At 57.0% G+C, this 12,500-nt stretch overlaps 1 protein-coding gene across 3 annotated transcripts in view; it reads right to left on the minus strand.

The window, feature by feature from the left end:
* LOC142907325 (vacuolar protein sorting-associated protein 53 homolog) overlaps positions 1–12,500 on the minus strand; it is a 36,012-nt gene that overhangs the window by 3,018 nt on the left and 20,494 nt on the right. For all 3 annotated transcript variants that reach the window (XM_076056728.1, XM_076056727.1, XM_076056726.1), the window contains one exon: positions 1–948. This exon is cut by the window's left edge and continues 3,018 nt beyond it. In XM_076056728.1, coding sequence (XP_075912843.1) covers positions 676–948 — 273 coding nt within the window. In that variant the 3' untranslated portion in view covers positions 1–675. The remainder of the gene's footprint in view (positions 949–12,500) is intronic.

Consider the following 12,500-nt stretch of genomic DNA (forward strand, 5'->3'; position numbering starts at 1 on the left):
TCCTCAGAGCCGTTTCTTGATCAGCTTCTCGAGCCGCCGGATGCGCGAGTTCTCCTGTTCAGGGCTCGTCTCTCTGTGTGTGTGTCTCTGTGTGTGTGAGTGTGTCTGTGTGTGTGTCTGTGTGTGTGTCTGTGTCTGTCTGTGTGTGTGTCTGTGTGTCTCTCTCTCTCTCTGTGTGTCTCTGTGTCTCTCTCTGTGTGTGTCTCCCTCTGTGTGTCTCTCTCTGTGTGTGTCTCTCTCTCTCTGTGTGTGTCTCTGTGTGTGTGAGTGTGTCTGTGTGTGTGTCTGTGTGTGTGTCTGTGTCTGTCTGTGTGTGTGTGTCTGTGTGTGTGTCTGTGTGTGTGTGTGTGTGTCTGTGTGTGTGTCTGTGTCTGTCTGTGTGTGTGTGTCTGTGTGTGTGTCTGTGTGTGTGTCTGTGTGTGTGTCTGTGTGTGTGTCTGTGTGTGTGTGTCTCTGTGTGTGTGTGTCTCTCTCTGTGTCCCCCACTCCTCAGAGCCGTTTCTTGATCAGCTTCTCGAGCCGCCGGATGCGTGAGTTCTCCTGTTCAGGGCTCATCTCTCTGTCTCTGTGTCTCTGTGTGTGTGTCTGTGTGTGTCTCTCTCTGTGTGTCTCTCTGTGTCTCTCTCTCTCTCTGTGTCTCTGTCTCTCTCTCTCTCTGTGTCTCTCTCTCACTCCTCAGAGCCGTTTCTTGATCAGCTTCTCGAGCCGCCGGATGCGCGAGTTTTCCTGTTCAGGACTCGTCCCCGCCGACAGCCCCAGGGGGGCCCCCGAGTGAGGGGGGGGGGCCCCCCCCCCACCACCACCCCCCCCCCCGCGGGGGATGAGAGGCACCACACCACCACCGGCACCACCGCCACCACCGCCACCACCACCGGCACCACCGGGCTGGTGGTGGTGCCGGTGGCGGAGCAGTTCCAGCATGGAGCTCTGCTCACTCCGTTTCAGGCCCTGCAGACAGAGGGTGGCTCACTCAGAGGGTGACTCAGAGGGTGACTCACTCAGAGGGTGACTCACTCAGAGGGTGACTCACTCAGAGGGTGACTCACTCAGAGGGTGACTCAGAGGGTGACTCACTCAGAGGGTGACTCAGAGGGTGACTCACTCAGAGGGTGACTCACTCAGAGGGTGACTCACTCAGAGGGTGACTCAGAGGGTGACTCACTCAGAGGGTGGCTCACTCAGAGGGTGACTCAGAGGGTGACTCACTCAGAGGGTGACTCACTCAGAGGGTGACTCACTCAGAGGGTGACTCAGAGGGTGACTCACTCAGAGGGTGACTCACTCAGAGGGTGACTCACTCAGAGGGTGACTCACTCAGAGGGTGACTCACTCAGAGGGTGACTCAGAGGGTGGCTCACTCAGAGGGTGACTCAGAGGGTGACTCACTCAGAGGGTGACTCACTCAGAGGGTGACTCACTCAGAGGGTGACTCACTCAGAGGGTGACTCACTCAGAGGGTGACTCACTCAGAGGGTGACTCAGAGGGTGACTCAGACAGAGGGTGACTCACTCACAGGGTGACTCACTCAGAGGGTGACTCACTCAGAGGGTGACTCACTCAGAGGGTGACTCACTCAGAGGGTGACTCACTCAGAGGGTGACTCACTCAGAGGGTGACTCACTCAGAGGGTGACTCACTCAGAGGGTGACTCACTCAGAGGGTGACTCAGAGGGTGACTCACTCAGAGGGTGACTCACTCAGAGGGTGACTCACTCAGAGGGTGACTCACTCAGAGGGTGACTCAGAGGGTGACTCAGAGGGTGGCTCACTCAGAGGGTGACTCAGAGGGTGACTCACTCAGAGGGTGACTCACTCAGAGGGTGACTCACTCAGAGGGTGACTCACTCAGAGGGTGACTCACTCAGAGGGTGACTCAGAGGGTGACTCACTCAGAGGGTGACTCAGAGGGTGACTCACTCAGAGGGTGACTCACTCAGAGGGTGACTCACTCAGAGGGTGACTCACTCAGAGGGTGACTCAGAGGGTGACTCACTCAGAGGGTGGCTCACTCAGAGGGTGACTCAGAGGGTGACTCACTCAGAGGGTGACTCACTCAGAGGGTGACTCACTCAGAGGGTGACTCACTCAGAGGGTGACTCAGAGGGTGACTCACTCAGAGGGTGACTCACTCAGAGGGTGACTCACTCAGAGGGTGACTCACTCAGAGGGTGACTCACTCAGAGGGTGACTCAGAGGGTGGCTCACTCAGAGGGTGACTCAGAGGGTGACTCACTCAGAGGGTGACTCACTCAGAGGGTGACTCACTCAGAGGGTGACTCACTCAGAGGGTGACTCACTCAGAGGGTGACTCAGAGGGTGACTCAGACAGAGGGTGACTCACTCACAGGGTGACTCACTCAGAGGGTGACTCACTCAGAGGGTGACTCACTCAGAGGGTGACTCACTCAGAGGGTGACTCACTCAGAGGGTGACTCACTCAGAGGGTGACTCACTCAGAGGGTGACTCACTCAGAGGGTGACTCAGAGGGTGACTCACTCAGAGGGTGACTCAGAGGGTGACTCACTCAGAGGGTGACTCACTCAGAGGGTGACTCACTCAGAGGGTGACTCACTCAGAGGGTGACTCAGAGGGTGACTCAGAGGGTGGCTCACTCAGAGGGTGACTCAGAGGGTGACTCACTCAGAGGGTGACTCACTCAGAGGGTGACTCACTCAGAGGGTGACTCACTCAGAGGGTGACTCACTCAGAGGGTGACTCAGAGGGTGACTCACTCAGAGGGTGACTCAGAGGGTGACTCACTCAGAGGGTGACTCACTCAGAGGGTGACTCACTCAGAGGGTGACTCACTCAGAGGGTGACTCAGAGGGTGACTCACTCAGAGGGTGGCTCACTCAGAGGGTGACTCAGAGGGTGACTCACTCAGAGGGTGACTCACTCAGAGGGTGACTCACTCAGAGGGTGACTCACTCAGAGGGTGACTCAGAGGGTGACTCACTCAGAGGGTGACTCACTCAGAGGGTGACTCACTCAGAGGGTGACTCACTCAGAGGGTGACTCAGAGGGTGACTCAGAGGGTGGCTCACTCAGAGGGTGACTCAGAGGGTGACTCACTCAGAGGGTGACTCACTCAGAGGGTGACTCACTCAGAGGGTGACTCACTCAGAGGGTGACTCAGAGGGTGACTCACTCAGAGGGTGACTCACTCAGAGGGTGACTCACTCAGAGGGTGACTCAGAGGGTGACTCACTCAGAGGGTGACTCACTCAGAGGGTGACTCACTCAGAGGGTGACTCAGAGGGTGACTCAGAGGGTGACTCAGAGGGTGACTCAGAGGGTGACTCACTCAGAGGGTGACTCACTCAGAGGGTGACTCACTCAGAGGGTGACTCAGAGGGTGACTCAGAGGGTGACTCACTCAGAGGGTGACTCACTCAGAGGGTGACTCAGAGGGTGACTCACTCAGAGGGTGACTCAGAGGGTGACTCACTCAGAGGGTGGCTCACTCAGAGGGTGACTCAGAGGGTGACTCACTCAGAGGGTGACTCACTCAGAGGGTGACTCAGAGGGTGACTCACTCACAGGGTGACTCACTCAGAGGGTGACTCACTCAGAGGGTGACTCACTCAGAGGGTGACTCACTCAGAGGGTGACTCACTCAGAGGGTGACTCACTCAGAGGGTGACTCACTCAGAGGGTGACTCACTCAGAGGGTGACTCAGAGGGTGACTCACTCAGAGGGTGACTCAGAGGGTGACTCACTCAGAGGGTGACTCACTCAGAGGGTGACTCACTCAGAGGGTGACTCACTCAGAGGGTGACTCAGAGGGTGACTCAGAGGGTGGCTCACTCAGAGGGTGACTCAGAGGGTGACTCACTCAGAGGGTGACTCACTCAGAGGGTGACTCACTCAGAGGGTGACTCACTCAGAGGGTGACTCACTCAGAGGGTGACTCAGAGGGTGACTCACTCAGAGGGTGACTCAGAGGGTGACTCACTCAGAGGGTGACTCACTCAGAGGGTGACTCACTCAGAGGGTGACTCACTCAGAGGGTGACTCAGAGGGTGACTCACTCAGAGGGTGGCTCACTCAGAGGGTGACTCAGAGGGTGACTCACTCAGAGGGTGACTCACTCAGAGGGTGACTCACTCAGAGGGTGACTCACTCAGAGGGTGACTCAGAGGGTGACTCACTCAGAGGGTGACTCACTCAGAGGGTGACTCACTCAGAGGGTGACTCACTCAGAGGGTGACTCAGAGGGTGACTCAGAGGGTGGCTCACTCAGAGGGTGACTCAGAGGGTGACTCACTCAGAGGGTGACTCACTCAGAGGGTGACTCACTCAGAGGGTGACTCACTCAGAGGGTGACTCAGAGGGTGACTCACTCAGAGGGTGACTCACTCAGAGGGTGACTCACTCAGAGGGTGACTCAGAGGGTGACTCACTCAGAGGGTGACTCACTCAGAGGGTGACTCACTCAGAGGGTGACTCAGAGGGTGACTCAGAGGGTGACTCAGAGGGTGACTCAGAGGGTGACTCACTCAGAGGGTGACTCACTCAGAGGGTGACTCACTCAGAGGGTGACTCAGAGGGTGACTCAGAGGGTGACTCACTCAGAGGGTGACTCACTCAGAGGGTGACTCAGAGGGTGACTCACTCAGAGGGTGACTCAGAGGGTGACTCACTCAGAGGGTGGCTCACTCAGAGGGTGACTCAGAGGGTGACTCACTCAGAGGGTGACTCACTCAGAGGGTGACTCAGAGGGTGACTCACTCAGAGGGTGACTCAGAGGGTGACTCACTCAGAGGGTGGCTCACTCAGAGGGTGACTCAGAGGGTGACTCACTCAGAGGGTGACTCACTCAGAGGGTGACTCAGAGGGTGACTCACTCAGAGGGTGACTCAGAGGGTGACTCACTCAGAGGGTGACTCACTCAGAGGGTGACTCACTCAGAGGGTGACTCAGAGGGTGACTCACTCAGAGGGTGACTCACTCAGAGGGTGACTCACTCAGAGGGTGACTCAGAGGGTGACTCAGAGGGTGACTCAGAGGGTGACTCAGAGGGTGACTCACTCAGAGGGTGACTCACTCAGAGGGTGACTCACTCAGAGGGTGACTCAGAGAGTGACTCACTCAGAGGGTGACTCACTCAGAGGGTGACTCACTCAGAGGGTGACTCACTCAGAGGGTGACTCAGAGGGTGACTCACTCAGAGGGTGACTCAGAGGGTGACTCACTCAGAGGGTGACTCACTCAGAGGGTGACTCAGAGGGTGACTCACTCAGAGGGTGACTCAGAGGGTGACTCACTCAGAGGGTGACTCACTCAGAGGGTGACTCACTCAGAGGGTGACTCAGAGGGTGACTCAGAGGGTGACTCACTCAGAGGGTGACTCACTCAGAGGGTGACTCACTCAGAGGGTGACTCACTCAGAGGGTGACTCAGACAGAGGGTGACTCACTCAGAGGGTGACTCACTCAGAGGGTGACTCACTCAGAGGGTGACTCAGAGGGTGACTCAGGCAGAGGGTGGCTCACTCAGAGGGTGACTCACTCAGAGGGTGACTCAGACAGAGGGTGACTCACTCAGAGGGTGACTCACTCAGAGGGTGACTCACTCAGAGGGTGACTCAGAGGGTGACTCAGGCAGAGGGTGGCTCACTCAGAGGGTGACTCACTCGGAGGGTGACTCACTCAGAGGGTGACTCAGGCAGAGGGTGACTCAGAGGGTGACTCAGAGGGTGACTCAGGCAGAGGGTGGCTCACTCAGAGGGTGACTCACTCAGAGGGTGACTCACTCAGAGGGTGACTCACTCAGAGGGTGACTCAGAGGGTGACTCACTCAGAGGGTGACTCACTCAGAGGGTGACTCAGGCAGAGGGTGACTCACTCAGAGGGTGACTCAGAGGGTGACTCACTCAGAGGGTGACTCACTCAGAGGGTGACTCAGGCAGAGGGTGGCTCACTCAGAGGGTGACTCACTCGGAGGGTGACTCAGAGGGTGACTCACTCAGAGGGTGACTCACTCAAAGGGTGACTCAGGCAGAGGGTGGCTCACTCAGAGGGTGACTCACTCAGAGGGTGACTCACTCAGAGGGTGACTCAGAGGGTGACTCACTCAGAGGGTGACTCAGGCAGAGGGTGACTCACTCAGAGGGTGACTCAGAGGGTGACTCAGGCAGAGGGTGACTCAGGCAGAGGGTGACTCACTCAGAGGGTGACTCAGAGGGTGACTCACTCAGAGGGTGACTCAGAGGGTGACTCAGGCAGAGGGTGGCTCACTCAGAGGGTGACTCACTCAGAGGGTGACTCAGAAGGTGACTCACTCAGAGGGTGACTCAGGCAGAGGGTGACTCAGACAGAGGGTGACTCACTCAGAGGGTGACTCACTCAGAGGGTGACTCACTCAGAGGGTGACTCAGAGGGTGACTCACTCAGAGGGTGACTCACTCAGAGGGTGACTCAGGCAGAGGGTGGCTCACTCAGAGGGTGACTCACTCAGAGGGTGACTCACTCGGAGGGTGACTCAGAGGGTGACTCACTCAGAGGGTGACTCACTCAGAGGGTGACTCAGGCAGAGGGTGGCTCACTCAGAGGGTGACTCACTCAGAGGGTGACTCAATCGGAGGGTGACTCACAGGGTGACTCACTCAGAGGGTGACTCAGGCAGAGGGTGACTCACTCAGAGGGTGACTCAGAGGGTGACTCACTCAGAGGGTGACTCAGAGGGTGACTCACTCAGAGGGTGACTCACTCAGAGGGTGACTCACTCGGAGGGTGACTCAGAAGGTGACTCACTCAGAGGGTGACTCAGGCAGAGGGTGACTCAGACAGAGGGTGACTCACTCAGAGGGTGACTCACTCAGAGGGTGACTCACTCAGAGGGTGACTCAGAGGGTGACTCAGGCAGAGGGTGGCTCACTCAGAGGGTGACTCACTCAGAGGGTGACTCAGAGGGTGACTCACTCAGAGGGTGACTCAGGCAGAGGGTGACTCAGAGGGTGACTCAGAGGGTGACTCAGGCAGAGGGTGGCTCACTCAGAGGGTGACTCACTCAGAGGGTGACTCACTCAGAGGGTGACTCAGAGGGTGACTCACTCAGAGGGTGACTCACTCAGAGGGTGACTCAGGCAGAGGGTGGCTCACTCAGAGGGTGACTCACTCAGAGGGTGACTCACTCGGAGGGTGACTCAGAGGGTGACTCACTCAGAGGGTGACTCACTCAGAGGGTGACTCAGGCAGAGGGTGGCTCACTCAGAGGGTGACTCACTCAGAGGGTGACTCACTCAGAGGGTGACTCAGAGGGTGACTCACTCAGAGGGTGACTCAGGCAGAGGGTGACTCACTCAGAGGGTGACTCAGAGGGTGACTCACTCAGAGGGTGACTCAGAGGGTGACTCAGGCAGAGGGTGACTCACTCAGAGGGTGACTCACTCGGAGGGTGACTCAGAAGGTGACTCACTCAGAGGGTGACTCAGGCAGAGGGTGACTCAGACAGAGGGTGACTCACTCAGAGGGTGACTCACTCAGAGGGTGACTCACTCAGAGGGTGACTCAGAAGGTGACTCACTCAGAGGGTGACTCAGGCAGAGGGTGACTCACTCAGAGGGTGACTCACTCAGAGGGTGACTCACTCGGAGGGTGACTCAGCAGGTGACTCACTCAGAGGGTGACTCAGGCAGAGGGTGACTCAGGCAGAGGGTGGCTCACTCAGAGGGTGACTCACTCAGAGGGTGAGTCAGAGGGTGACTCACTCAGGGGGTGACTCAGGCAGAGGGTGACTCAGAGGGTGACTCAGAGGGTGACTCAGGCAGAGGGTGGCTCACTCAGAGGGTGACTCACTCAGAGGGTGACTCACTCAGAGGGTGACTCAGAGGGTGACTCACTCAGAGGGTGACTCAGGCAGAGGGTGACTCAGGCAGAGGGTGACTCAGAGGGTGACTCACTCAGAGGGTGACTCACTCAGAGGGTGACTCACTCAGAGGGTGACTCACTCGGAGGGTGACTCAGAGGGTGGCTCACTCAGAGGGTGACTCACTCAGAGGGTGACTCACTCAGAGGGTGACTCAGAGGGTGACTCACTCAGAGGGTGACTCAGGCAGAGGGTGACTCACTCAGAGGGTGACTCACTCAGAGGGTGACTCAGAGAGTGACTCACTCAGAGGGTGACTCAGGCAGAGGGTGACTCAGGCAGAGGGTGACTCACTCAGAGGGTGACTCAGAGGGTGACTCAGGCAGAGGGTGGCTCACTCAGAGGGTGACTCACTCAGAGGGTGACTCACTTGGAGGGTGACTCAGAGGGTGACTCACTCAGAGGGTGACTCAGGCAGAGGGTGACTCACTCGGAGGGTGAATCACTCGGAGGGTGACTCACTCAGAGGGTGAATCACTCGGAGGGTGACTCACTCAGAGGGTGACTCACTCAGAGGGTGACTCACTCGGAGGGTGACTCACTCGGAGGATGAATCACTCAGAGGGTGACTCACTCGGAGGATGAATCACTCAGAGGGTGACTCACTCAGAGGGTGACTCAATCGGAGGGTGACTCACTCAGAGGGTGACTCACTCGGAGGGTGACTCACTCAGAGGGTGACTCACTCAGAGGGTGACTCACTCGGAGGGTGACTCACTCGGAGGGTGAATCACTCAGAGGGTGACTCACTCAGAGGGTTACTCACTCAGAGGGTGACTCACTCAGAGGGTGACTCACTCGGAGGGTGACTCACTCAGAGGGTGACTCAGGCAGAGGGTGACTCACTCAGAGGGTGACTCACTCAGAGGGTGACTCAGAGGGTGACTCAGAGGGTGACTCACTCAGAGGGTGACTCACTCAGAGGGTGACTCAGAGGGTCAGAGGGTGACTCACTTAGAGGGTGACTCACTCAGAGGGTGACTCACTCAGAGGGTGACTCAGGCAGAGGGTGACTCACTCGGAGGGTGACTCACTCGGAGGGTGAATCACTCGGAGGGTGACTCACTCGGAGGGTGACTCACTCGGAGGGTGACTCACTCAGAGGGTGACTCAGACAGAGGGTGACTCACTCACAGGGTGACTCACTCAGAGGGTGACTCACTCGGAGGGTGACTCACTCAGAGGGTGACTCAGAGGGTGACTCACTCAGAGGGTGACTCAGAGGGTGACTCACTCAGAGGGTGACTCACTCGGAGGGTGACTCACTCAGAGGGTGACTCACTCAGAGGGTGACTCAGAGGGTGACTCACTCAGAGGGTGACTCACTCGGAGGGTGACTCACTCGGAGGGTGAATCACTCGGAGGGTGACTCACTCAGAGGATGACTCACTCAGAGGGTCACTCAGAGGGTGACTCACTCAGAGGGTGACTCACCCGGAGGGTGACTCACTCATAGAGTGACTCACTCAGAGGGTGACTCACTCAGAGGGTGACTCACTCAGAGGGTGACTCACTCAGAGGGTGACTCAGAGGGTGACTCACTCAGAGGGTGACTCACTCAGAGGGTGAATCACTCAGAGGGTGAATCACTCGGAGGGTGACTCAGAGGGTGACTCACTCAGAGGGTGACTCAGAGGGTGACTCAGAGCGTGAATCACTCAGAGGGTGAATCACTCAGAGGGTGACTCACTCAGAGGGTGACTCACTCGGAGGGTGACTCAGAGGGTGACTCACTCAGAGGGTCACTCACTCAGAGGGTGACTCACTCAGAAGGTCACTCAGAGGGTGACTCACTCAGAGGGTGACTCACTCAAAGGGTGACTCAGAGGGTGACTCACTCAGAGGGTGACTCACTCAGAGGGTGACTCACTCAGAGGGTGACTCAGAGGGTGACTCACTCAGAGGGTGACTCACTCAAAGGGTGACTCAGAGGGTGACTCACTCAGAGGGTGACTCACTCAGAGGGTGAATCACTCGGAGGGTGACTCACTCGGAGGGTGACTCAGAGGGTGACTCACTCAGAGGGTAACTCAGAGGGTCACTCACTCAGAGGGTGACTCACTCAGAAGGTCACTCAGAGGGTGACTCACTCAGAGGGTGACTCACTCAGAGGGTCTGTGTGTGTATGTGAATGTTTGTCTGTATGTCTGTGTGTCTGTGTATGTGTGTATATATATGTGTGTCTGTGTGTATATGTGTGTCTGTGTGTGTGTATGTGTGTGTGTATATGTGTGTGTATATGTGTGTGTGTGTGTATGTCCGGCAAAACAACCCCCTACCTCCTCGCGGTGCCAGACGGGCAACTCTGTCGTGGACAGTGCTGTGGGGGGAGATCCAATTTTGATTGGCTCCTCCCCTCATGGCGTCTGTGACCACCACAGGGGCTAAACGGGGGCTCTGGACGGGTGCGAGGGGCTGGTAACCCCTCCACCTTCAATTAATTACCACGAAACCACAAGTTAAACTGAAATATGTAACTAATAAGCTTGTGCCGGAGGCCCCGGGGGGCCAGGCGTCTATGACGTCTCCTGGCCAAACCCCAATTGGCGGAGCCAGGAGATTGAATACCTACCCTCGGGGCTACTCCAGAAACAACGAAAAGCCACTACGGGTGGCCACGTGGAATGTTCGAACGCTCACCGCGGAGGAGAGGCTGCCACTCCTCTGTCGGGAGCTGGACCGGTACCGCCTGGATCTATGCGGCATTCAGGAGGTCCGGTGGACCGGCTCTGGCTCCTGCCACCATGAGGGGTGGACAGTCCTCTACTCGGGGCAGCAGACTGCCAAACAACAGGGTGTGGCTCTTCTTTTGAACAAAAGAATGAAGGGGGCGTGGGAGCGTGGCGGTGAGGTGTGGGAAGCTGTAAGCCCCAGGCTACTTTGGGCTCGCCTTCCCATCAACCGGAGGCGAGGAATGGTGGTCGTGGTTACTTATGCCCCCACCGAAGATGAACATCCGTGGAGGGATGCAGGCAAAGCCGATGAGTCAGATGCCTTTTATGACCTCCTGTCACAGGTGCTGGCTAAAGTGGCCCCCCGGGATAGAGTCATCTTGTTGGGTGACTTCAATGCCAGAGTTGGTCATGATACTGGCACCTGGTCTGGAGTGATTGGAGGGCATGGGCCAGATCAGCTCAATAACAATGGTAGCAGGCTGCTAGATTTTTGTGCAGCCCATGGGCTTGTAATTACCAACACGCTGTTCCGGCATCGGCGCATCCACACAACATCATGGATGCATGCCGGGTCCAAGCAAGAACATCTGCTGGACTACATAGTGACGGACCAGCGGATGCGAGCCCATGTCCTTGACACCAGGACCTACCGTGGAGCTGATCTGCCCTCTGACCATCGACTAGTCATCTGTAAGATGCGCCTGCCATTCTTCCACTCCGGTGGTGGGTGTACACCCAGGACCCCCTTCCGACCTAAAGTGGCCTGGTCTCAGTTATCTGATGAAAGTTGCAAGCGAGAATTTCATCATCGCTTGCGGCTAAGATTGGCATCGTCCCCGACTCCTCCTGATGTCGAGGGTAAATGGGCGAGGTTTAGGACTGTGACTCATGCAGCTGCAATGGCTGCTTTGGGTACGTGGTCCAGACCTCCCCAGAGACCCTGGCTGACAGAGGAGGTGTTCACGATGGTTGAGAAAAAGCGACAGGCCCACTCTCATCGGCTACAGCATTCCACGTCAGAGAATGATGAGGCTTACCGCAGCCTTCGCTCGGAGGTTCGGAGAGCCTTCGCTCGGAGGTTCGGAGAGCCGTGAGGCGCTGCAAGGATGGGTGGTGGTCGCGGGTTGCTGAGGAGATGGAGTCTGCCTCAGTGGCCCGTGATCACAAATCTCTATTTAACTCCATCAAAAAAGTAACCTGCAGCGCCACACCTATTACCATCATTAGGGAAAAAAACGGTGATCCAATCTCCGACCCCCAGGAACAGGTTTGCAGATTTGCTGAGCATTTCTGTGAGGTCATGGGGGAGGGAAAATCCCTCAGCCAGGAAAACATCGTGGCACAAAGTGAGGATGACCCTGCTGGAAGAAGTCACCCCCTGCGAGTGGCTGGCTGAGGTGCCATCTGTTGAGGAAGTACTGAAGGCGATCCGGAGTCTGAGACCAGGAAAGGCAGCGGGCAGAGATGATCTCCCAAGCGAAATGCTGAGGGAGGGTGGCGTTTGTGCACAGACTGCCCTATATGACATCATAACAACAGTCTGGACCACTGGACGGGTTCCGCAGGATTGGAAGGATGCCCTGGTGGCCCCCCTCTTTAAGAAGGGGGACCGCACAGACTGTAACAACTACAGGGGCATCTCACTCCTCAGTGTGCCGGGAAAGGTCCTGGCAAGGATTATTCAGCATCGCCTTGCCAGGCACGCTGAGGAGAGGCTTGCGGAGCCCCAATGCGGTTTCAGGAAAGGGCGGTCCTGCACAGATGCCATTTTTTTCTCTCCGTCTGCTACAGCAGAGGTGTAGGGAATTCCAACAAGACCTACATCTCTGCTTTATTGACCTGGTCAAGGCCTATGATACCATCAGTAGGCCTGGGGTCTGGGTCGTTCTTCGTGCTTTTGGAGTACCTGACCCTCTGCTCACGATCATTAAGGACCTTCATGATGGTGAGCGG

Source organism: Petromyzon marinus, chromosome 77, assembly GCF_048934315.1.
Source record: "Petromyzon marinus isolate PM22_M1 ecotype Great Lakes invasive population chromosome 77, UKy_Petmar_22M1.pri1.0, whole genome shotgun sequence".
In the NCBI taxonomy this organism is placed as follows: domain Eukaryota; kingdom Metazoa; phylum Chordata; class Hyperoartia; order Petromyzontiformes; family Petromyzontidae; genus Petromyzon; species Petromyzon marinus.